At 37.6% G+C, this 19,026-nt stretch overlaps 1 protein-coding gene and 1 pseudogene across 9 annotated transcripts in view; one reads left to right on the top strand and one right to left on the bottom strand.

The window, feature by feature from the left end:
* DOCK3 (dedicator of cytokinesis 3) overlaps positions 1-19,026 on the bottom strand; it is a 711,442-nt gene that overhangs the window by 494,056 nt on the left and 198,360 nt on the right. For all 9 annotated transcript variants that reach the window (XM_057301776.2, XM_055109993.3, XM_034956564.4 and 6 more), the window contains exon 4: positions 2,457-2,512. In XM_057301776.2, the coding sequence (XP_057157759.1) occupies positions 2,457-2,512 (56 nt within the window). The remainder of the gene's footprint in view (positions 1-2,456; positions 2,513-19,026) is intronic.
* Positions 14,852-15,878, top strand: LOC103786142 (hsc70-interacting protein-like; annotated as a pseudogene).

Here is a 19,026-nt window from a genome sequence, read left to right as displayed (position 1 = left end):
AGTCACAATCTGGGACAAATTCTCTCTTAACCAGCTGGGAGAAGGGACTGACAAAGGTAAGAGTGAAATTGCTCTTCTTAGCCATTTCAACGTGTCTACTCTGTTTTGTGCTCCTCTGGAGTACTGTGACTTCTTCACTGGATACTGGACCTCTTATAAAGGTATTTTTCTTGGTATACCATTGTTAAATCTGTGTTTCTGTAGGGGGATGAGAGCTGAAATTTCTTATTCTGCCAAATTGCTGATGTCATGAAAGACTACTATTTTCTGGTTGGGCTCTATTCCACTACAACACAGTAGATGAAAAATTATCTGGAGAAAAAGGCCAAAGTAAGCATGAAGCTCTCCTTGTGTGCATCCCTTCATTCAAAGATCATAGCCTCTCAAGATCTTGCCCAACCAATTGTTCTCCAGTGCCTGCAGACAATTGTTTTTTAATATTTTCTCCAGATTTTAGAATTCTTATTCTGGACCATCAACTTATTGGACATTTGGATATGGAGGTCAATTCCAAATAGCTTTCTAAGATTTATATCCCACTTCCAGCAAATATGGCTGCTCTGTGTGTAATTTTATGTACAGCCACATCACTTCTACTTTCCTGAGGCAAACTGAATCCAGGTAGGGATTCTTCTGCTAGCAAAGTGCTCCCCAATGTCCTTTATAACTATTATAAATGGGACATATGACTCATAAACTTAGGATAAGTTCCTCATCATCAGAAAGTGTATGATTTTGCTAGTATTTTCTAAGGCACTCTATTTCTGCATCCCTAGATTTCATCTATATCTCCTTTTCTCACCTTGGTCCCTCACACCTTCTGCCCACTTTCAGCTCTGATCAGCCTCATTACTGATAAATAAAGGATATTACTTCTGAATTTTATAATAAGCCATTCACATTCAGAAAATGTTTTTAGCACTTTCCAAAATATATACTTTGCTAATCCCAAGTCGAAATACTCTCTTTTCCTTTTCCCACACTTCTATCCAGGCTTGATACTTTTGATAGTCCTTACTTATAAACTTGAGATGGCAGATTATTTGTTGCAAAGGTTCATAAACATGAGATGTATAAGTTGTTTTTCTTTTTTATGTCCTTATGGCTTTACATGTTTTGTAAAAGGAGAAGGGGAAGAATAAGAAGTATGCTAGTTGTGGATTCATATCAGAATCTTCTAAGTTATATTCTTACTATTTCCCCAACACAAATTTTATATTGGAAGGCATACAAGACAATTAATAATAACTATCATCTCCAAATCTATTCTTCTAAGGACTAATCATGAGGCTGCAATCCACAAGCTGTGTTTTGCAGTCTCCTTTGCCAGCTGGAAGCATTAGAAAGATACTGGGGAAAAGAAGGTAAAGAGGTGTGTTTCCTGCTGTTCCTGTAAACAATTTCTTTCACAGTGAAAATAGGTTCCAGCCTCCAGTTGCTTTTGGCATTCCCCAAAACAGCCTCATTACCACCTTCTTTATACATACCAACAGTAGCTATTTGATATTCCCTCCTCAAATTTCTGAGCTCCAATATCTCAAGATCTAATTTCTGAGTTCCTGGGTTTCGGTATCTCCACCATTATTAACGTGTAGGCCACTTTATGCAGTTAAAATCTATGGGTTACATCAGTATTTCCTCTTTTGTTCTTTCACTCTTCAAACGTGTGTAAATAATTTCCCACATTAAATTCTACCTCATAAAGTGACTCATGTTTCTATTTTCCTGAATGAACCATAACTGACCAGAAGGTTACTCTGATGCTTACTCACCCTGCAGTCAAGAATAGTATTTCTACTTTAGGAAGCTACCTTGGTTACAAATTATACAGTACCTAAATTTTATGTTTTAAAATAATAAATTTTGAAAAATAAAATTGAAACTATAATACTTATTATTAAACATGACAAAGAATTTTTTTAAAACTCATTCATATTCCCAACATGCAAAAACAAGTGTTAACATTTTGATATATTTATTTCTTGTCTCTTTTTAGGCAGATTGCTTTGTTTTTAAAATCTGTGATCAAACCATTTTGTATATTGTCTTCTTATGGTTAAGGTATACCTTTAAACTTTTTCAATTTCAACTTGCAAATAAAAAATTTTAAAAGTCTCTTTCACTTTGTAAAAACAAAATGACATATTTATCTTTAACTCCTACTCTATGAATGACTATGCTCAAAATAGTACATAATTTTTTAAAACATACTGCATGCCTAACTGATTTTATAAAATTCACAGCTAACATCATTTCTTCTGTATACAAGAAAACAGATTAAAGTTGTCTGTATTTTAAGAAAACATTATTCCCTCAAAATTACATGATAAAGCATGTACATTTTTGCCAGGAAAACATATCAATTGTATATTTTATACTATGAACCAAAAGGAAAAACAATCTTCCTCTGTAGCCTATAAAAATTGTAAATAAATTTAGTAAGGCCAATTACTCACCCCCTATTACTGACAATTGCCTTTTTCAAGTGAATGTAATTTGCAGGAAAGATCCCCTGTAAAAGAGAAAATATTTCCTGTTAGAAAAAATAAAATTGTGATTAACATTTCATATATACAAAAATAGCAATCAGATTTCAGCACAGAAACATAGTAGATCTCCTGCTACAGCAACCACTTTGCATATTAAGTATGCAGAGCTGTACAAAGTATATTAGGTAGGAATTTCACGGCCATATGCAATCAAAATCTATCCTCAGGAGACAACTGTGATCTTTAGCACTGCAAAAATAAAACTTTAAATTTTAATTTTAAAAGAGTTGTAGATTAGAGATGGTCCATCAATTCACTCTCCAGAAATAGTATTGTGTACAGAACTTGTCATGTATCTCCAAAACTAATATCATCATCTAACCAACAACTTACAGATTATCTAGCTCTGAGCTAGAAAAACAATTCTCAGACTCTAGCTAACATTAATATTCACAGGAGTGAATCGATTCGAGAACTTCTAAAATATGTCTTCTTTTACTCTTTCCAAAACTGTTTCTACTTCGTTATTTACCATAATTTGATTTCAATTCCTAAAGAATAAGTAGCGTATTTAAAAAAAAAAAAAAACACATCAGTTTTCCAATCAATGTTTCGCCCCCATCTCCTGATGTATAAAATGCTCTTTAAATAAAACATGAATGGCTTACAGGTTTGGCGGCTCATGCTTGTAATCCCAGTGCTTTAGGAGCCTAAAGTGGGAGAACTGTTAGAGGCCAGGACTCCATGACTAGTCTGGGCAACATAGCAAGATCCTGTCTCTACAAACAATTAAAAAGTTAGCCAGGTGTGGTGGTGTACACCTGTAGTCCTAGCTACTTGGGAGGATGACTTGAGCCCAGAAGTTTGGGGCTACAGTGAGCTATGATAGCACCACTATACTCCAGCCTATATGACAGAGCAAGAACCTGTCTTAAACACACACACACACACACACACACACACACACACACCCATGGCTTAAATATATTTTATACTCTTTGGCCCACACTACCACCAATAATCACCCAAATGAAGGCTATAAGCAATTAGACTACAGTAATGAGTTTTGTATTTTGGCTCATAATAAAAGACAGCATATAGTAACGTAAAATCCTAATAAGGGAGAATATAGAGACTTAAAAAAAGGATTTAAGTCTTTAATCTTTAATCCATCTTGAATTAATTTTTGTATAAGGTGTAAGAAAGGGATCCAGTTTCAGCTTTCTACATATGGCTAGCCAGTTTTCCCAGCACCATTTATTAAATAGGGCATCCTTTCCCCATGGCTTGTTTTTCTCAGGTTTGTCAAAGATCAGATAGTTGCAGATATGCGGAGTTATTTCTGAGGGCTCTGTTCTGTTCCATCGATCAATATCTCTGTTTTGGTACCAGTACCATGCTGTTTTGGTTACTGTAGCCTTGTAGTATAGTTTGAAGTCAGGTAGCATGATGCCTCCAGCTTTGTTCTTTCGGCTTAGGATTGACTTGGCGATGCGGGCTCTTTTTTGGTTCCATATGAACTTTAAAGTAGTTTTTTCCAATTCTGTGAACAAAGCCATTGGTAGCTTGATGGGGATGGCATTGAATCTGTAAATTACCTTGGGCAGTATGGCCATTTTCACGATATGGATTCTTCCCACCCATGAGCATGGAATGTTCTTCCATTTGTTTGTATCCTCTTTAATTTCATTGAGCAGTGGTTTGTAGTTCTCCTTGAAGAGGTCCTTCACATCCCTTGTAAGTTGGATTCCTAGGTATTTTATTCTCTTTGAAGCAATTGTGAAGGGGAGTTTACTCATGATTTGGCTCTCTGTTTGTCTGTTATTGGTATACAAGAATGCTTCTGATTTTTGTACATTGATTTTGTATCCTGAGACTTTGCTGAAGTTGCTTATCAGCTTAAGGAGATTTTGGGCTGAGACAATGGGGTTTTCTAGATATACAATCATGTCATCTGCAAACAGGGACAATTTGACTTCCTCTTTTCCTAACTGAATATCCTTTATTTCTTTCTCCTGCCGAATTGCCCTGGCCAGAACTTCCAACACTATGTTGAACAGGAGTGGTGAGAGAGGGCATCCCTGTCTTGTGCCAGTGTTCAAAGTGAATACTTCCAGTTTTTGCCCATTCAGTATGATATTGGCTGTGGGTTTGTCATAAATAGCTCTTATTATTTTGAGATACATCCCATCAATACCTAATTTATTGAGAGTTTTCAGCATGAAGGGCTGTTGAATTTTGTCAAAGGCCTTTTCTGCATCTATTGAGATAATCATGTGGTTTTTGTCTTTGGTTCTGTTTATATGCTGGATTACATTTATTGATTTGCGTATATTGAACCAGCCTTGCATCCCAGGGATGAAGCCCACTTGATCATGGTGGATAAGCTTTTTGATGTGCTGCTGGATTCGGTTTGCCAGTATTTTATTGAGGATTTCTGCATCAATATTCGTCAAGGATATTGGTCTAAAATTCTCTTTTTCGGTTGTGTCTCTGCCCGGCTTTGGTATCAGGATGATGCTGGCCTCATAAAATGAGTTAGGGAGGATTCCCTCTTTTTCTATAGATTGGAATAGTTTCAGAAGGAATGGTACCAGTTCCTCCTTGTACCTCTGGTAGAATTCGGCTGTGATTCCATCTGGTCCTGGACTCTTTTTGGTTGGTAAGCTATTGATTATTGCCTCAATTTCAGAGCCTGTTATTGGTCTATTCAGAGATTCAACTTCTTCCTGGTTTAGTCTTGGGAGGGTGTATGTGTCAAGGAATTTATCCATTTCTTCTAGATTTTCTAGTTTATTTGCGTAGAGGTGTTTGTAGTATTCTCTGATGGTAGTTTGTATTTCTGTGGGATCGGTGGTGATATCCCCTTTATCATTTTTATTGCATCTATTTGATTCTTCTCTCTTTTCTTCTTTATTAGTCTTGCTAGCAGTCTATCAACTTTGTTGATCTTTTCAAAAAACCAGCTCCTGGATTCATTAATTTTTTGAAGGGTTTTTTGTGTCTCTATTTCCTTCAGTTCTGCTCTGATTTTGGTTATTTCTTGCCTTCTGCTAGCTTTTGAATGTGTTTGCTCTTGCTTTTCTAGTTCTTTTAATTGTGATGTTAGGGTGTCAATTTTGGATCTTTCCTGCTTTCTCTTGTGGGCATTTAGTGCACAAATTTCCTACTACACATTGCTTTGAATGTATCCCAGAGATTCTGGTATGTTGTGTCTTTGTTCTCTCTGCTTTCAAAGAACATCTTTATTTCTGCCTTCATTTCATTATGTACCCAGTAGTCATCATAAAAAATGATGAGTTCATGTCCTTTGTAGGGACATGGATGAAATTGGAAATCATCATTCTCAGTAAACTATCGCAAGGACAAAAAACCAAACACCACATACATGTTCTCACTCATAGATGGGAATTGAACAATGAGAACACATGGACACAGGAAGGGGAACATCACACTCTGGGGACTGTTGTGGGGTGGGGGGAGGGGGGAGGGACAGCATTAGGAGATATACCTAATGCTAAATGACGAGTTAATAGGTGCAGCACACCAGCATGGCACATGTATACATATGTAACTAACCTGCACATTGTGCACATGTACCCTAAAACTTAAAGTATAATAATAATAAAATTTTTTTTAAAAAGGATTTAAAAAGCAACTGCATGTAACCATAGCTAAATGATGACTATCGTTTATCTGTTTTTAAAAAAACAATTGATAGTAAAAATCTTTAAAATATACATGCTCGGCATACACTTCTGGGAAGATGAAATAAACATACTTTTCAGTATTTCTCCAAATAACACCTAGTGCATACCTAAAAACTCTGGAATATGAATATATATATATATATATATATATATATATATATATATCTCCAAAATAAAAAATATTCTGAAAGGTGGAGAGAAGAAGGCAGACCAACTAGGGAATGTGGGAGACACAAAATAACATAGTGGTGAATTCCCTAGTTTATCTTTTTGCCATATGTATCAGGCTATTTTAAAGTGAAGAAGCTGGAAACCTGGAAACACCAACAGGAACAGACAGAAAGAAACTCCAACAAAAACTTGCTCTCTCTAGCCAAAGAACCAGGAAAAGGTCATCCTATTAAGACAGAAAACTTTTAAACAATAACCACTACCCTGCTGTCAAACAGCAACCCCCTCGGCCCCCCACCCCAAAAAACTGTGACCTAATCCCCACCCACACGAGTAAGGTCAATTGGAGATACTAGACTTTCACCACCATCAGGCAGTAACGAAGCACTCAAACCCACATTGGGGTAACGTAAGAGGTGGCTGACTGTTTAGGGACCCCAAAACCTTCTACTCCAGTAGCTAATAAGCTCCCAGCACACAGTGGCAGTGGAGATTGCCTGGATTATCTGGACTTCCACCCCTAACCAGCATTAATAGGACTCCCTCCGTCAGCCTTCTCTGGTGGTATCAGAACTGCCGAATGGGACAGTTGGACTGAAAAAGTACATGAAGAAATAATGGCATACTAGTGAGGATGTGACTCAACCTCATTCATTGCTGGTACGAATGCAAAATGGTATAGTCACTTTAAAAGACACTGGCAGTTTCATACAAAACTAAACATAGCATTACCATATGATCCAGCAATTACACACCTAGGTATTTACCCAAATGAGTTGAAAAGATGATGCCCATACAAAAAAAAAACTGCATATAAAAGCTTATACCATTTTTCTTCATAAATGCCAAGACTTGGAAGCAACTATGATGTCCTTCAACAGGTGAATGGATAAGCAAACTGTAGCACATCCATACGATGAAATATGATTCAGCAATAAAAAGATATGAGCTACAAAGCCACAAAAACATGGGGAAAACATTAACTGCATATTGCTAAGTGAAAGAAATCAATCTGAAAGGCCACATACTGTATGACTCCACCTATATGATATTCTAGAAAAAGCAAAACCATAGAGACAGTAAAAAACACAGTTGTTGCCAAGGTTCCTAGGGGAAGTGGGAAAGGATGAACAGGTGGCACACAAGGACATTGTTAGGACAGTGAAACTATTCTGTATGGTACCGTAATGATAGCTACATGACATTGTGCATTTGGTAAAACCCTTAGGATGGTACAACACAAAGAGTAAACCCTAATGTCAAAAACAAATAATATTAATAGTGTATCAATACTGGTTCATCCATTATAACAAATGTTCCACACTAATGCAGGATATTAATAATAGGAAAACTGTGGGAGGCGGGGAGGAAAACCCTGTACTTTCTGCACAATGTTTTTGGAAACCTAAAACTCTTTAAAAAATAAAGTCTAATTTGAAATGTAAAATTTTAAAAATGACACAAAACTTTCCAAATTTGGAAAAAGACATAAACGTACACATTCAAGAAGCTGAATGAATCCCAAGCAGGAAGAAAACCAAGGAAATACACAAGTTACAACATAGTCACTTTGGAATATCATGGGCAAAGAAAAAAATTGACAAGAGAGAAACAACACCTTATCTATAGTGAAAAAAAACCTATCTGAATTATCAGCAGATTTTTAATCAAAACCATAAAAGACAGCAGCACCAGTTACAATAGCCAAAAGCTGTTTACAACCCAGATGTCTATCAACTGATAAATAAATGAGCTGTTCATATTATTGAATGGTATATATCCAGCCAGGCATGGTGGCTCATGCCTGTAATCTCAGCACTTTGAGAGGCCAAGGCGGGCAAATCACCTGAGGTCAGGAGTTCAAGACCAGCTTTGCCAACATGGCGAAATCCTGTCTCTACTAAAACTACAAAAATTAGCTGGCCGTGGTGGCGAATGCCTGTAATCCTAGCTAATCAGGAGGCTGAGACAGGAGAATCGCTTGAACCCAGGAGGCAGTGTTTGCAGTGAGGCGAGATGGCGCCACTGCACTCCAGCCTGAAAGAGCGAGACTCCATATCAAAAAGAATGGTATATACTTGCAGTGAAATCTTATTCAGCCATAAAAAGGAACGTACATGAATGAACTCAGAAAACATTATGCTGAATGAAAGAAGCCAGATGCAAAAAGACACCTATTATATAATTTCATTTACATGAAATATTCAGAATAGGCAAATATACAGAGACAGAAAGAAGTCATATGGTTGTCAGCAGCAGGAGGATGAAAAAATACGACCACTTAATGGGCTTGGAAGTTTCTGTTTGTGGAAATGAAAACATTTTGGAACATAATAATGGTGATGTTTGTAAAACATTATGCATGTACTAAATGTCACTCATGGTAAACGTTATGTGTATTTTACATTCTAGATTTTTGAAAAATAAGTATAAAATATTTAAAATACAAATTTCTATAATTTTCAATGAAAATATAGAAGACAGAAGGAAGTGGCACATTTGTCAAATGCTAAAAGAAAAGCACTGTCAATCTAGAATATTATATCTACCAAAAATACATTTCAGGAATGGAAGACAAATCAAAACATTTTCAGATGAAGGAAAACAAAAAGAATTTGTCATCAACAGAAATACCCTAAAAAAAAGTAGTGAATGAAAATTCTCTAAGCAGAAAGAAAATGATAAAACAAAAAACCATGGAACTACACTAAGAAAAAACAAAAAATGTAAGCAAACCCATGGGTAAATATAATAGACATTCATTTTTCTCTTGAATTTTCTTAATTAGGTTTGATGGTTGAAGCAAACTTTTTTTTTATAAAGAAAAAACTTCTCTTTGTGCATGATTATTTGCCATTCACAGATATCTAGCAAAATGGCTTTTTTTTTTAATACTTCAAGTTCTAGGGTACATGTGCACAACGTGCAGGTTTGTTACATATGTATACATGTGCCATGTTGGTGTGCTGCACCGGTTAACTCATCATTTGTATTAGGTATATCTCCCAATGCTATCCCTCCCCCATTCCCCCACCCCATGACAGGCCCTGGTGTGTGATGTTCCCCACCATGTGTCCAAGTGTTCTCATGGTTCAATTCCCACCTATGAGTGAGAACATGCAGTGTTTGGTTTTCTGTCCTTGCAATAGTTTGCTCAGAGTGATGGTTTCCAGCTTCATCCATCTCCCTCCAAAGGACATGAACTCATCCTTTTTCATGGCTGCATAGTATTCCATGGTGTATATGTGACATATTTTCTTAATCCAGTCTATCATTGATGGACATTTGGGTTGGTTACAAGTTTTTGCTATTGTGAATAGTGCTGCAATAAACATACGTGTGCATGTGTCTTTATAGCAGCATGATTTATAATCCTTTGGGTATATGTCCAGTAATGGGATGGCTGGGTCAAGTGGTATTTCTAGTTCTAGATCCCTGAGGAATCTCCACACTGTCTTCCACAATGGTTGAACTAGTTTACAGTCCCACCAACAGTGTAAAAGCGCTCCTATTTCTCCACAACCTCTCCAATACCTGTTGTTTCCTGACTTTTTAATGATCGCCATTCTAACTGGTGTGCGATGGGATCTCATTGTGGTTTTGATTTGCATTTCTCTGATGGCCAGTGATGATGAGCATTTTTTCATGTGTCTGTTGGCTGCATAAGTGTCTTCTTTTGAGAAGTGTCTGTTCATAGCCTTTGCCCACTTTTTGATGGGGTTGTTTGATCTTTTCTTGTAAATTTGTTTAAGTTCTTTGTAGATTCTGGATATTAGCCCTTTGTCAGATGGGTAGATTGTAAAACTGTTCTCCCATTCTGTAAGTTGCCTGTTCACTCTGATGGTAGTTTCTTTTGCTGTGCAGAAGCTCTTTAGTTTAATTAGATCCCATTTGCCTATTTTGGCTTTTGTTGCCATTGATTTTGTTGTTTTAATCATGAAGTCCTTGCCCATGCCTATGTCCTGAATGGTATTGCCTAGGTTTTCTTCTAGGGTTCTTATGGTTTTAGGTCTAAGGTTTAAGTCTTCAATCCATCTTGAATTAATTCTTGTAAAAGGTGTAAGGAAGGGATCCAGTTTCAGCTTTCTACGTATGGCTAGCCAGTTTTCTGAGCACCATTTATTAAATACGGAATTCTTTCCCCATTGCTTGTCTTTGTTAGGTTTCTCAAAGAGCAGATGGTTGTAGATGTGTGGTATTATTTCCGAGGGCTCTATTCTATTCCATTGGTCTATATCTCTGTTTTGGTCCCAGTACCATGCTGTGTTGGTTACTGTAGACTTGTAGTATAGTTTGAAATAAGGTAGCATGATGCCTCCAGCTTTGTTCTTTTGGCTAAGGATTGTCTGGGCAATGCGGGCTCCTTTTTGGTTCTATATGAACTTTAAAGTAGTTTTTTCCAATTCTGTGAAGAAAGTCATTGGTCACATGATGGGGACAGCATTGAATCTATAAATAACCTTGGGCAGTATGGCCATTTTCACGATATTGATTCTTCCTACCCATGAGCATGGAATGTTCTTCCATTTGTTTGTGTCCTCTTTTATTTTGTTGAGCAGTGGTTTGTAGTTCTCCTTGAAGAGGTCCTTCACATCCCTTGTAAGTTGGATTCCTAGGTATTTTACTCTCTTTGAAGCAATTGTGAATGGGAGTTCACTCATGATTTGGCTCTCTGTCTGTTACTGGTGTACAGGAATGCTTGTGATTTTTGCACATTGATTTTGTATACTGAGACTTTGCTGAAGTTGCTTATCAGCTTAAGGAGATTTTGGGCTGAGATTTCTAAATATACAATCATGTCATCTGCAAACAGGGACAATTTGACTTCCTCTTTTCCTAATTGAACACCCTTTATTTCTTTCTCTTGCCTGATTGCCCTGGCCAGAACTTCCAACACTATGTTGAATAGGAGTGGTGAGAGAGGGCATCCCTGTCTTGTGCCAGTTTTCAAAGGGAATGCTTCCAGTTTTTGCCCATTCAGTATGACATTGGCTGCGGGTTTGTCATAAATAGCTCTTATTATTTTGAGATACATCCCATCAATACCTAGTTTATTGAGAGTTTTTATTATGAAGGGCTGTTGAATTTTGTCAAAGGCCTTTTCTGCATCTATTGAGATAATCATGTGGATTTTGTCTTTGGTTCTGTTTATGTGATGGATTACATTTATTGATTTGCATATGTTGAACCAGCCTTGCATCCCAGGGATGAAGCCCACTTGATCATGGTTGATAAGCTTTTTGATTTGCTGCTGGATTCGGTTTGCCAGTATTTTATTGAGGATTTTTGCATCAATGTTCATCAAGGATATTGGTCTAAAATTCTCTTTTTTGGTTGTGTCTCTGCCCGGCTTTGGTATCAGGATGATGCAGGACTCATAAAATGAATTAGGGAGGATTCCCACTTTTTCCGTTGATTGGAATAGTTTCAGAAAGAATGGTACCAGCTCCTCTTTCTACTTCTGGTCGAATTCAGCTGTGAATCTGTCTGGTCCTGGACTTTTTTTGGTTGGTAGGCTATTAATTATTGCCTCAATTTCAGAACCTGTTATTGGTCTATTCGGGGATTCAACTTCTTCCTGGTTTAGTCCTGGGAGGGTGTATGTATCCAGGAATTTATCCATTTCTTCCAGATTTTCTAGCTCATTTGCGTAGAGGTGTTTACAGTGTTTTCTGATGGTAGTTTGTATTTCTGTGGGATCGGCGGTGATATCCCCTTTATCATTTTGTATTGCATCTATTTGATTCTTCTCTCTTTTCTTCTTTATCAGACTTGCTAGCAGTCTATCAATTTCGTTCATCTTTTCAAAAAACCAGCTCCTGGCTTCATTGATTTTTTGAAGGTTTTTTTGTGTCTCTATCTCCTTCAGTTCTGCTCTTAGTTATTTCTTGCCTTCTGCTAGCTTTTGAATGTGTTTGCTCTTGCTTCTCTAGTTCTTTCAATTGTGATGTTAGGGTGCCACTTTTAGAACTTTCCTGCTTTCTCTTGCGGGCATTTAGTGCTATAAATTTCCCTCTACACACTGCTTTAAATGTGTCCCAGAGATTCTGGTATGTTGTGTCTTTGTTCTCATTGGTTTCAAAGAACATCTTTATTTCTGTCTTCACTTTGTTATGTACCCAGTAGTCATTCAGGAGCAGGTTGTTCAGTTTCCATGTAGTTGAGTGGTTTTGAGTGAGTTTCTTAATCCTGAGTTCTAGTTTGATTGCACTGTGGTCTGAGAGACAGTTTGTTATAATTTCTATTCTTTTACATTTGCTGAGGAGTGCTTTAATTCCAACTATGTGGTCGATTTTGGAATAAGTGTGATGTAGCGCTGAGAAAAATGTATATTCTGTTGATTTGGTGTGGAGAGTTCTCTAGATGTCTATTAGGTCCACTTGGTGCAGAGCTGAGTTCAATTCCTGAATATCCTTGTTAACTTTCTGTCTCGTTGATCTGTCTAATGTTGACAGTGGGGTGTTAAAAGTCTCCCATTATTATTGTTTGGGAGTCTAAGTCTCTTTGTAGGTCTCTAAGGACTTGCTTTATGAATCTGGGTGCTCCTGTACTGGGTGCATATATATTTAGGCTGGTCAGCTCTTCTTGTTGAATTGATCCCTTTACCATTATGTAATGCCCTTCTTTGTCTCTTTTGATCTTTGTTGGTTTAAAGTCTGTTTTATCAGAGACTAGGATTGCAACCCCTGCTTTTTTTTGTTTTCCATTTGCTTGGTAAATCTTCCTCCATCCCTTTATTTTGAGCCTCTGTGTGTCTCTGCACCTGAGATGGGTCTCCTGAATATAGCACACTGATGGGTCTTGACTCTTTATGCAATTTGCCAGTCTGTGTCTCTCAATTGGAGCAGTTAGCCCATTTACATTTAAAGTGAATATTGTTATGTGTGAATTTGATCCTGTCATTATGATGTTAGCTGGTTATTTTGCTCGTTAATTGATGCAGTTTCTTCCTAGCATCGATGGTCTTTACAATTTGGCATGTTTTTGCAGTGGCTAGTACCATTTGTTCCTTTCCAGCATCGATGGTCTTTACAATTTGGCATGTTTTTGCAGTGGCTAGTACCATTTGTTCCTTTCCATGTTTAGTGCTTCCTTCAGGAGCTCTTGTAAGGCAGGCCTGGTGGTGACAAAATCTCTCAGCATTTGTTTGTCTGTAAAGGATTTTATTTCTCCTTCACTTATGAAGCTTAGTTTGGCTGGATATGAAATTCTGGGTTGAAAATTCTTTTCTTTAAGAATGTTGAATATTGGCCCCCACTCTCTTCTGGCTTGTAGAGTTTCTGCCAAGAGATCTGCTGTTAGTCTGATGGGCTTCCCTTTGTGGGTAACCCGACTTTTCTCTCTGGCTGCCCTTAATATTTTTTCCTTCATTTCAACTTTGATGAATCTGACAATTATGTGTCATGGAGTTGCTCTTCTCGAGGAGTATATTTGTGGTGTTCTCTGTATTTCCTGAATTTGAATGTTGGCCTGCCTTGCTAGCTTGGGGATATTCTCCTGGTTAATATCCTGCAGAGTGTTTTCCAACTTGGTTTCATTCTCCCTGTCACTTTCAGGTACACCAATCAGACACAGATTTGGTCTTTTCACATAGTGCCATATTTCTTGGAGGCTTTGTTCATTTCTTTTTACTCTTTTTTCTCTAAACTTCTCTTCTTGCTTCATTTCATTAATTTGATCTTCAATCACTGATACCCTTTCTTCCACTTGATCAAATCAGCTACTGAAGCTTGTGCATGCGTCACATCGTTCTCGTGCCATGGTTTTCTGCTCCATCAGGTCATTTAAGGTCTTCTCTACACTGTTTATTCTAGTTAGCCACCCGTCTAATCTTTTTTCAAGGTTTTTAGCTTCTTTGCAATGGGTTCAAACATCCTCCTTTAGCTCGGAGAAGTTTGTTATTACCGATCGTCCGAAGCCTTCTTCTCTCAACTCGTCAAAGTCATTCTCCTTCCAGCTTTGTTTCATTGCTGGCGAGGAGCTGCATTCCTTTGGAGGAGAAGAGACGCTCTGATTTTTAGAATTTTCAGCTTTTCTGCTCTGGTTTCTCCCCATCTTGGTGGTTTTATCTACCTTTGATCTTTGATGATGGTGACGTACAGATGGGGTTTTGGTGTGGATGTCCTTTCTGTTTGTTAGTTTTCCTTCTAACAGTCAGGACCTTCAGCTGCAGGTCTGTTGGAGTTTGCTGGAGGTCCACTCCAGACACTGTTTGCCTGGGTATCACCAGTGGAGGCTGCAGAACAGCAAATATTGCAGAACGGCAAATGTTGCTGCCTGATCCTTCCTCTGGAAGCTTCGTCTCAGAGGGGCACCCGGCTGTATTTGGTGCCAGTCAGCCTCTACTGGGAGATGTCTCCCAGTTAGGTTACTCCCAGTTAGCCAGGCGTGGTGGTGCACGCCTGTAATCCCAGCTACTCAGGAGGCTGAGGCAGGAGAATTGCTTGAACCCAGGAGGCGGAGGTTGCAGTGAAATGAGATCACTCCACTGCACTCCAGCCTGGTGACACAGCGAGACTCCAACATAAAAAAGAAAAAGAAAAGAAAAGAAAAGAAAAAGTGGCTGCCATTGAAGCCCTAGATAATGGTGCACTACAGAAAGCCACTGTCTTGTTCAGAGATGCCATCAAGCTGAATCCTCGCTTGACCATTCTGTATGTCAACAGAGTCAGTATCTTCATCACATTACAGAAGCCAAACACTGCCATTCGAGACTGACAGAACAAATGAAATAAATTCTGATTTGGCTCAGCCTTATAAGTGGTGAGGGAAAGCACACAGATTTCTGGGCCATTGGAAAGAAGCAGCTATAATCTTGCCCCTGACCATAACTGGATTATGATGAAGATACTAGTACAATGCTGAAAGAAGTTCAACTGAGGGCCAAGAAAATTGCACAACATTAGAAAAAGGTTGAATAGAAATATCAAGAGTAAGAAATCAAAGAAAGAATAAAAAGGGTTAAGAAGGCTCCGTAAGATCATGAGAGAGCTCAGAGGGAGAAAGAAGCCAGATGACATTCAGGAGCTCAGTATGGCTCTTTTCCAGGTTGCTTTCCCAGGGGGAATGCCTGGTAATTTTCCTGGAGCAATGCCTGGAATGGCAGAAATGCCTGGATGCAATGAAATTCTTAGTGATTTAGAGCAGGAGTGTTCAATCTTTTGGCTTTCCTGGACCACACTCAAAGAAGAATTGTCTTGGGCCACACATAAAATACAGTAACACTAACGAGAGCTGATGGGCTTTTTAAAAAAATTGCAAAAAATCTCATAATGTTTTGAGAAAATTTACAAATTTGTGTTGGGCCACATTCAAAACTGTTCTGGGCTGCATATGGCCCATGAGTTGGACAAGCTTGACCTAGAGGTTCTTGCAGCCATGCAGGAAACAGAAGTTACAGTGATCTTCTAGGATGTGGCCCAGAACACAGCAAATATGTCAAAACACCAGAGTAACCAAAAAAATTATGAATCTCATCAGTAAATTGTCAGCCAAATTTTTAAAGTGAAGGAAAATGTCCTTTGGACAAGTAAAAGGCCCTAGGTGAAGGAAAAGCAAACTAGATCACCTAATAAATGTTACAATAATACAAACCAGTGTACCTCTGATCAAGACAACTAGAAGGCTTTGAAGATCATCTCTACCCCTCTTCCCCAAATGCAGCTGAATATTTTACTGTGGTTTGCCATTAGGATATTCATTCAAATCATGTGTTCCTGCTAGAAATTACAAACTATAATAAAATACTAAATATTTATTCACTAAATATTTATACTGAATAAAATACTAAATATTTTAAACCTTAAAATATTTAAAACAAAAGGATTTGTTAGTTCATATATTTTTCTTTAATAATCATTTTGTATTTTTCCTTTATTAGGCAAGAAAGATACTTAAGTATGGAAGATTTATTGCTCTGGTTTTAGTGAAACACAGGTTTACAAACGGGAGACAAATAAAACTAATTTAAGTAGATAAAGCTTGAGTTGAATACATGACTACAGAGGAATTTTGATTTCTCTTTTTAAATGGTTTTTTAACATGAATAATTCTGATAAAAATATTGATATTACCAGTATTTCAACAGAACCTGAGGAACAGGTTCTGTTTCTCAGAAACAGACTGGAAATACTTGGTATAGCAGCAGTAATCTTATTATGTTTTACATAGCATGCACCCTCTTGCCAGTTGCATTTAAACCTTACACTATGGTAAAGAATTTTTTTTAATGCTCCAGTAGAGCTGGATTATTCAGCTCTGTTCTTGTTCAATATATCATGAAAATGTTTCATATTATCTCAACAGCGAACAGGCGAAGACTCTCAAAACACAACAGTTGTTTTTTTTTTTTAATTCAAAAATTAAAGAGGAAGAGATGATTGCAACTTCATTCTACGAGGCAAGCACTGCTCTGATACCAAAATCAGACAGGGACACAACAAACAAGAAAACTATAGGCCAATAATCCTGATGAATATAAATGCAAAAATCTTCTACAAAATATTAAATACTCAAATTCAACAACATATCAAAAACATCATTCATCGTGATCAAGTGGGATTCATCCCAGGGAATCAAGGATGGTTGAACATGTGAAAATCAATAAACATGATATATCACATCAACAAAATCAGAGACAAAACCCATATCATCATTTCAATGGGTGCTGAAAAAGCATTTGATAAAGTTCAAAATTCCTTCATGATAAAACCTCTAAACAAACTGGGTATGGAAGGAATTTACCTGAACACAATAATGGCCTCATATAACAAACCCATAGCTAATATCATACTGAAGGAACAGGGAAAAATTGAAAGTCTTTCCAAAGAGATCTCAAACAAGACAAAGATAAGACTCCCACCACTTTTATTTAACATAGTACTACAAGTCTTAGCCAGCACAAACAGGCAAGAGAAACAAGTGAAAGGGTACCCAAACTGGAATTTTAAAAGCCAAATTATCCTTGTTTGCAGACAACATAATTTTTTTTTTAATTTTACTTTAAGTTCTGGGATACATGTGCAGAACGTGCAGGTTTGTTACATAGGTATACATGTGCCATGGTGGTTTGCTGCACCTATCAACTCGTCATCTAGGTTTGAAGCCCCGCATGCTTTAGGTATTTGTCTTAATGCTCTCCCACCCCTCCCCCACAACTCCGGTGTGTGACGTTCCCCTCCCTGTGTCCATGTGTTCTCATTGTTCAACTCCCACTTATGAGTGAGAACATGTGGTGTTTGGTTTTCTGTTTCTGTGTTAGTTTGCTAAGAATGATGGCTTCCAGCTTCATCCGTGTGCCTGCAAAGCCCATGAACTCATTCTTTTTTATGGCCACAATGATCTTATATTTAGAGAAACCTAAAGACTCCACCACAAAAAAGCTTAGAACTGAAAAACGTATTCAGTAAAGTTGCAGCATACAACCTCAACATACAAAAATCAGTAGCATTTACATACACTACCAGTGAAAAATCAAAAAAGCAATCTGATTTACAATAGCTACCAAAAATAAAATAAAATACTTAGGAATAAATTTAACCAAATAAGTGGAATATCTCTACAAGAAAAACTACAAAACAGTAATGAAAGAAACTGAAAAGGACACAAAATAAATGGAAAGGTATGCCAGATTCATGGATTGGAATAATTAATATTGTTAAAATGCCTATACTTTTTTTGTTTTTTGTTTTTCTTTATTTATTTCTAAGATACAGGGTCCCATTTCATCACCAGGCTGGAGTGCAGTAAAACAATTAGCTCACTGCAGCCTTAAACTCCTAGGCTCAAGGGATCCTCCTGCTTCAGCCTCCCAGGTAGCTGGGACTACAAATATACCCACCATGCCCAGCTAATTTTTTCTTTTAATTTTTTGCAGACATATGATCTTGCCATCTTGCTTAGGCTGGTCTCGAACTTCTGGGCTCTAGTGACCCTCCCACCTCAGCCTCCCAAAGTGCTGAGATTACAGGTGTGACCTATCACATTCAGCAAAATATCTATACTTCCCAAAGCAATCTATACATTTAATGCAATTCCTATCAAAATACCAATGACAGGAGAAAAAGATGGAGCAAGATGCTGAAATAGAAGGCTCCACTGATCACCCCACTAAGAGTACAATTTAACAAAAAAAAAAAAAAGAAAAGAAAAGAAAAAAAAAACACCTTCATGAAAACCAAAACTCAGGCAAGTACTTACAGCATCCGATTTTAACTTTACATTACTGAAAGAGAAAATGAAGAAGTAGAAAAAACAGTTTTGAATCACAGACACCAACCTTCCCCCAACCCATAGCAGCTACTGCATAGTGCAGAAAACAATTCTGTATGCTGGGGGAGAAACAGCGCAGAAATTGGGAGGTACTGAACTCAAAGCTGTTCCATTAGAGCAGAAATAAAAACCAGAATAAATTTGGCTGATGTGTGCCCATGAAGAAAGCATTTAAACCAGCCCTAGGCAGAGGAGAATAGCTGATCTCAGTGATTGGAACTTGAGTTCCTGAAAGTCTCACCACCTCAGGCTAAAGGCTCTGGGGCTCTAAATAAATTTAAAAGGCAGTTTAGGCCACAAGGACTGTAACTCCTAGGTGAGTCCCAGTGGTGAACCAGGCCCTGAGCCAGTGGATTAGGGAACACACAATCTAATGAGATAACAGC

This window comes from Pan paniscus, chromosome 2, assembly GCF_029289425.2.
Source record: "Pan paniscus chromosome 2, NHGRI_mPanPan1-v2.0_pri, whole genome shotgun sequence".
Taxonomy (NCBI): Eukaryota; Metazoa; Chordata; class Mammalia; order Primates; family Hominidae; genus Pan; species Pan paniscus.
This window is presented reverse-complemented; position numbering and strand designations above follow the sequence as displayed.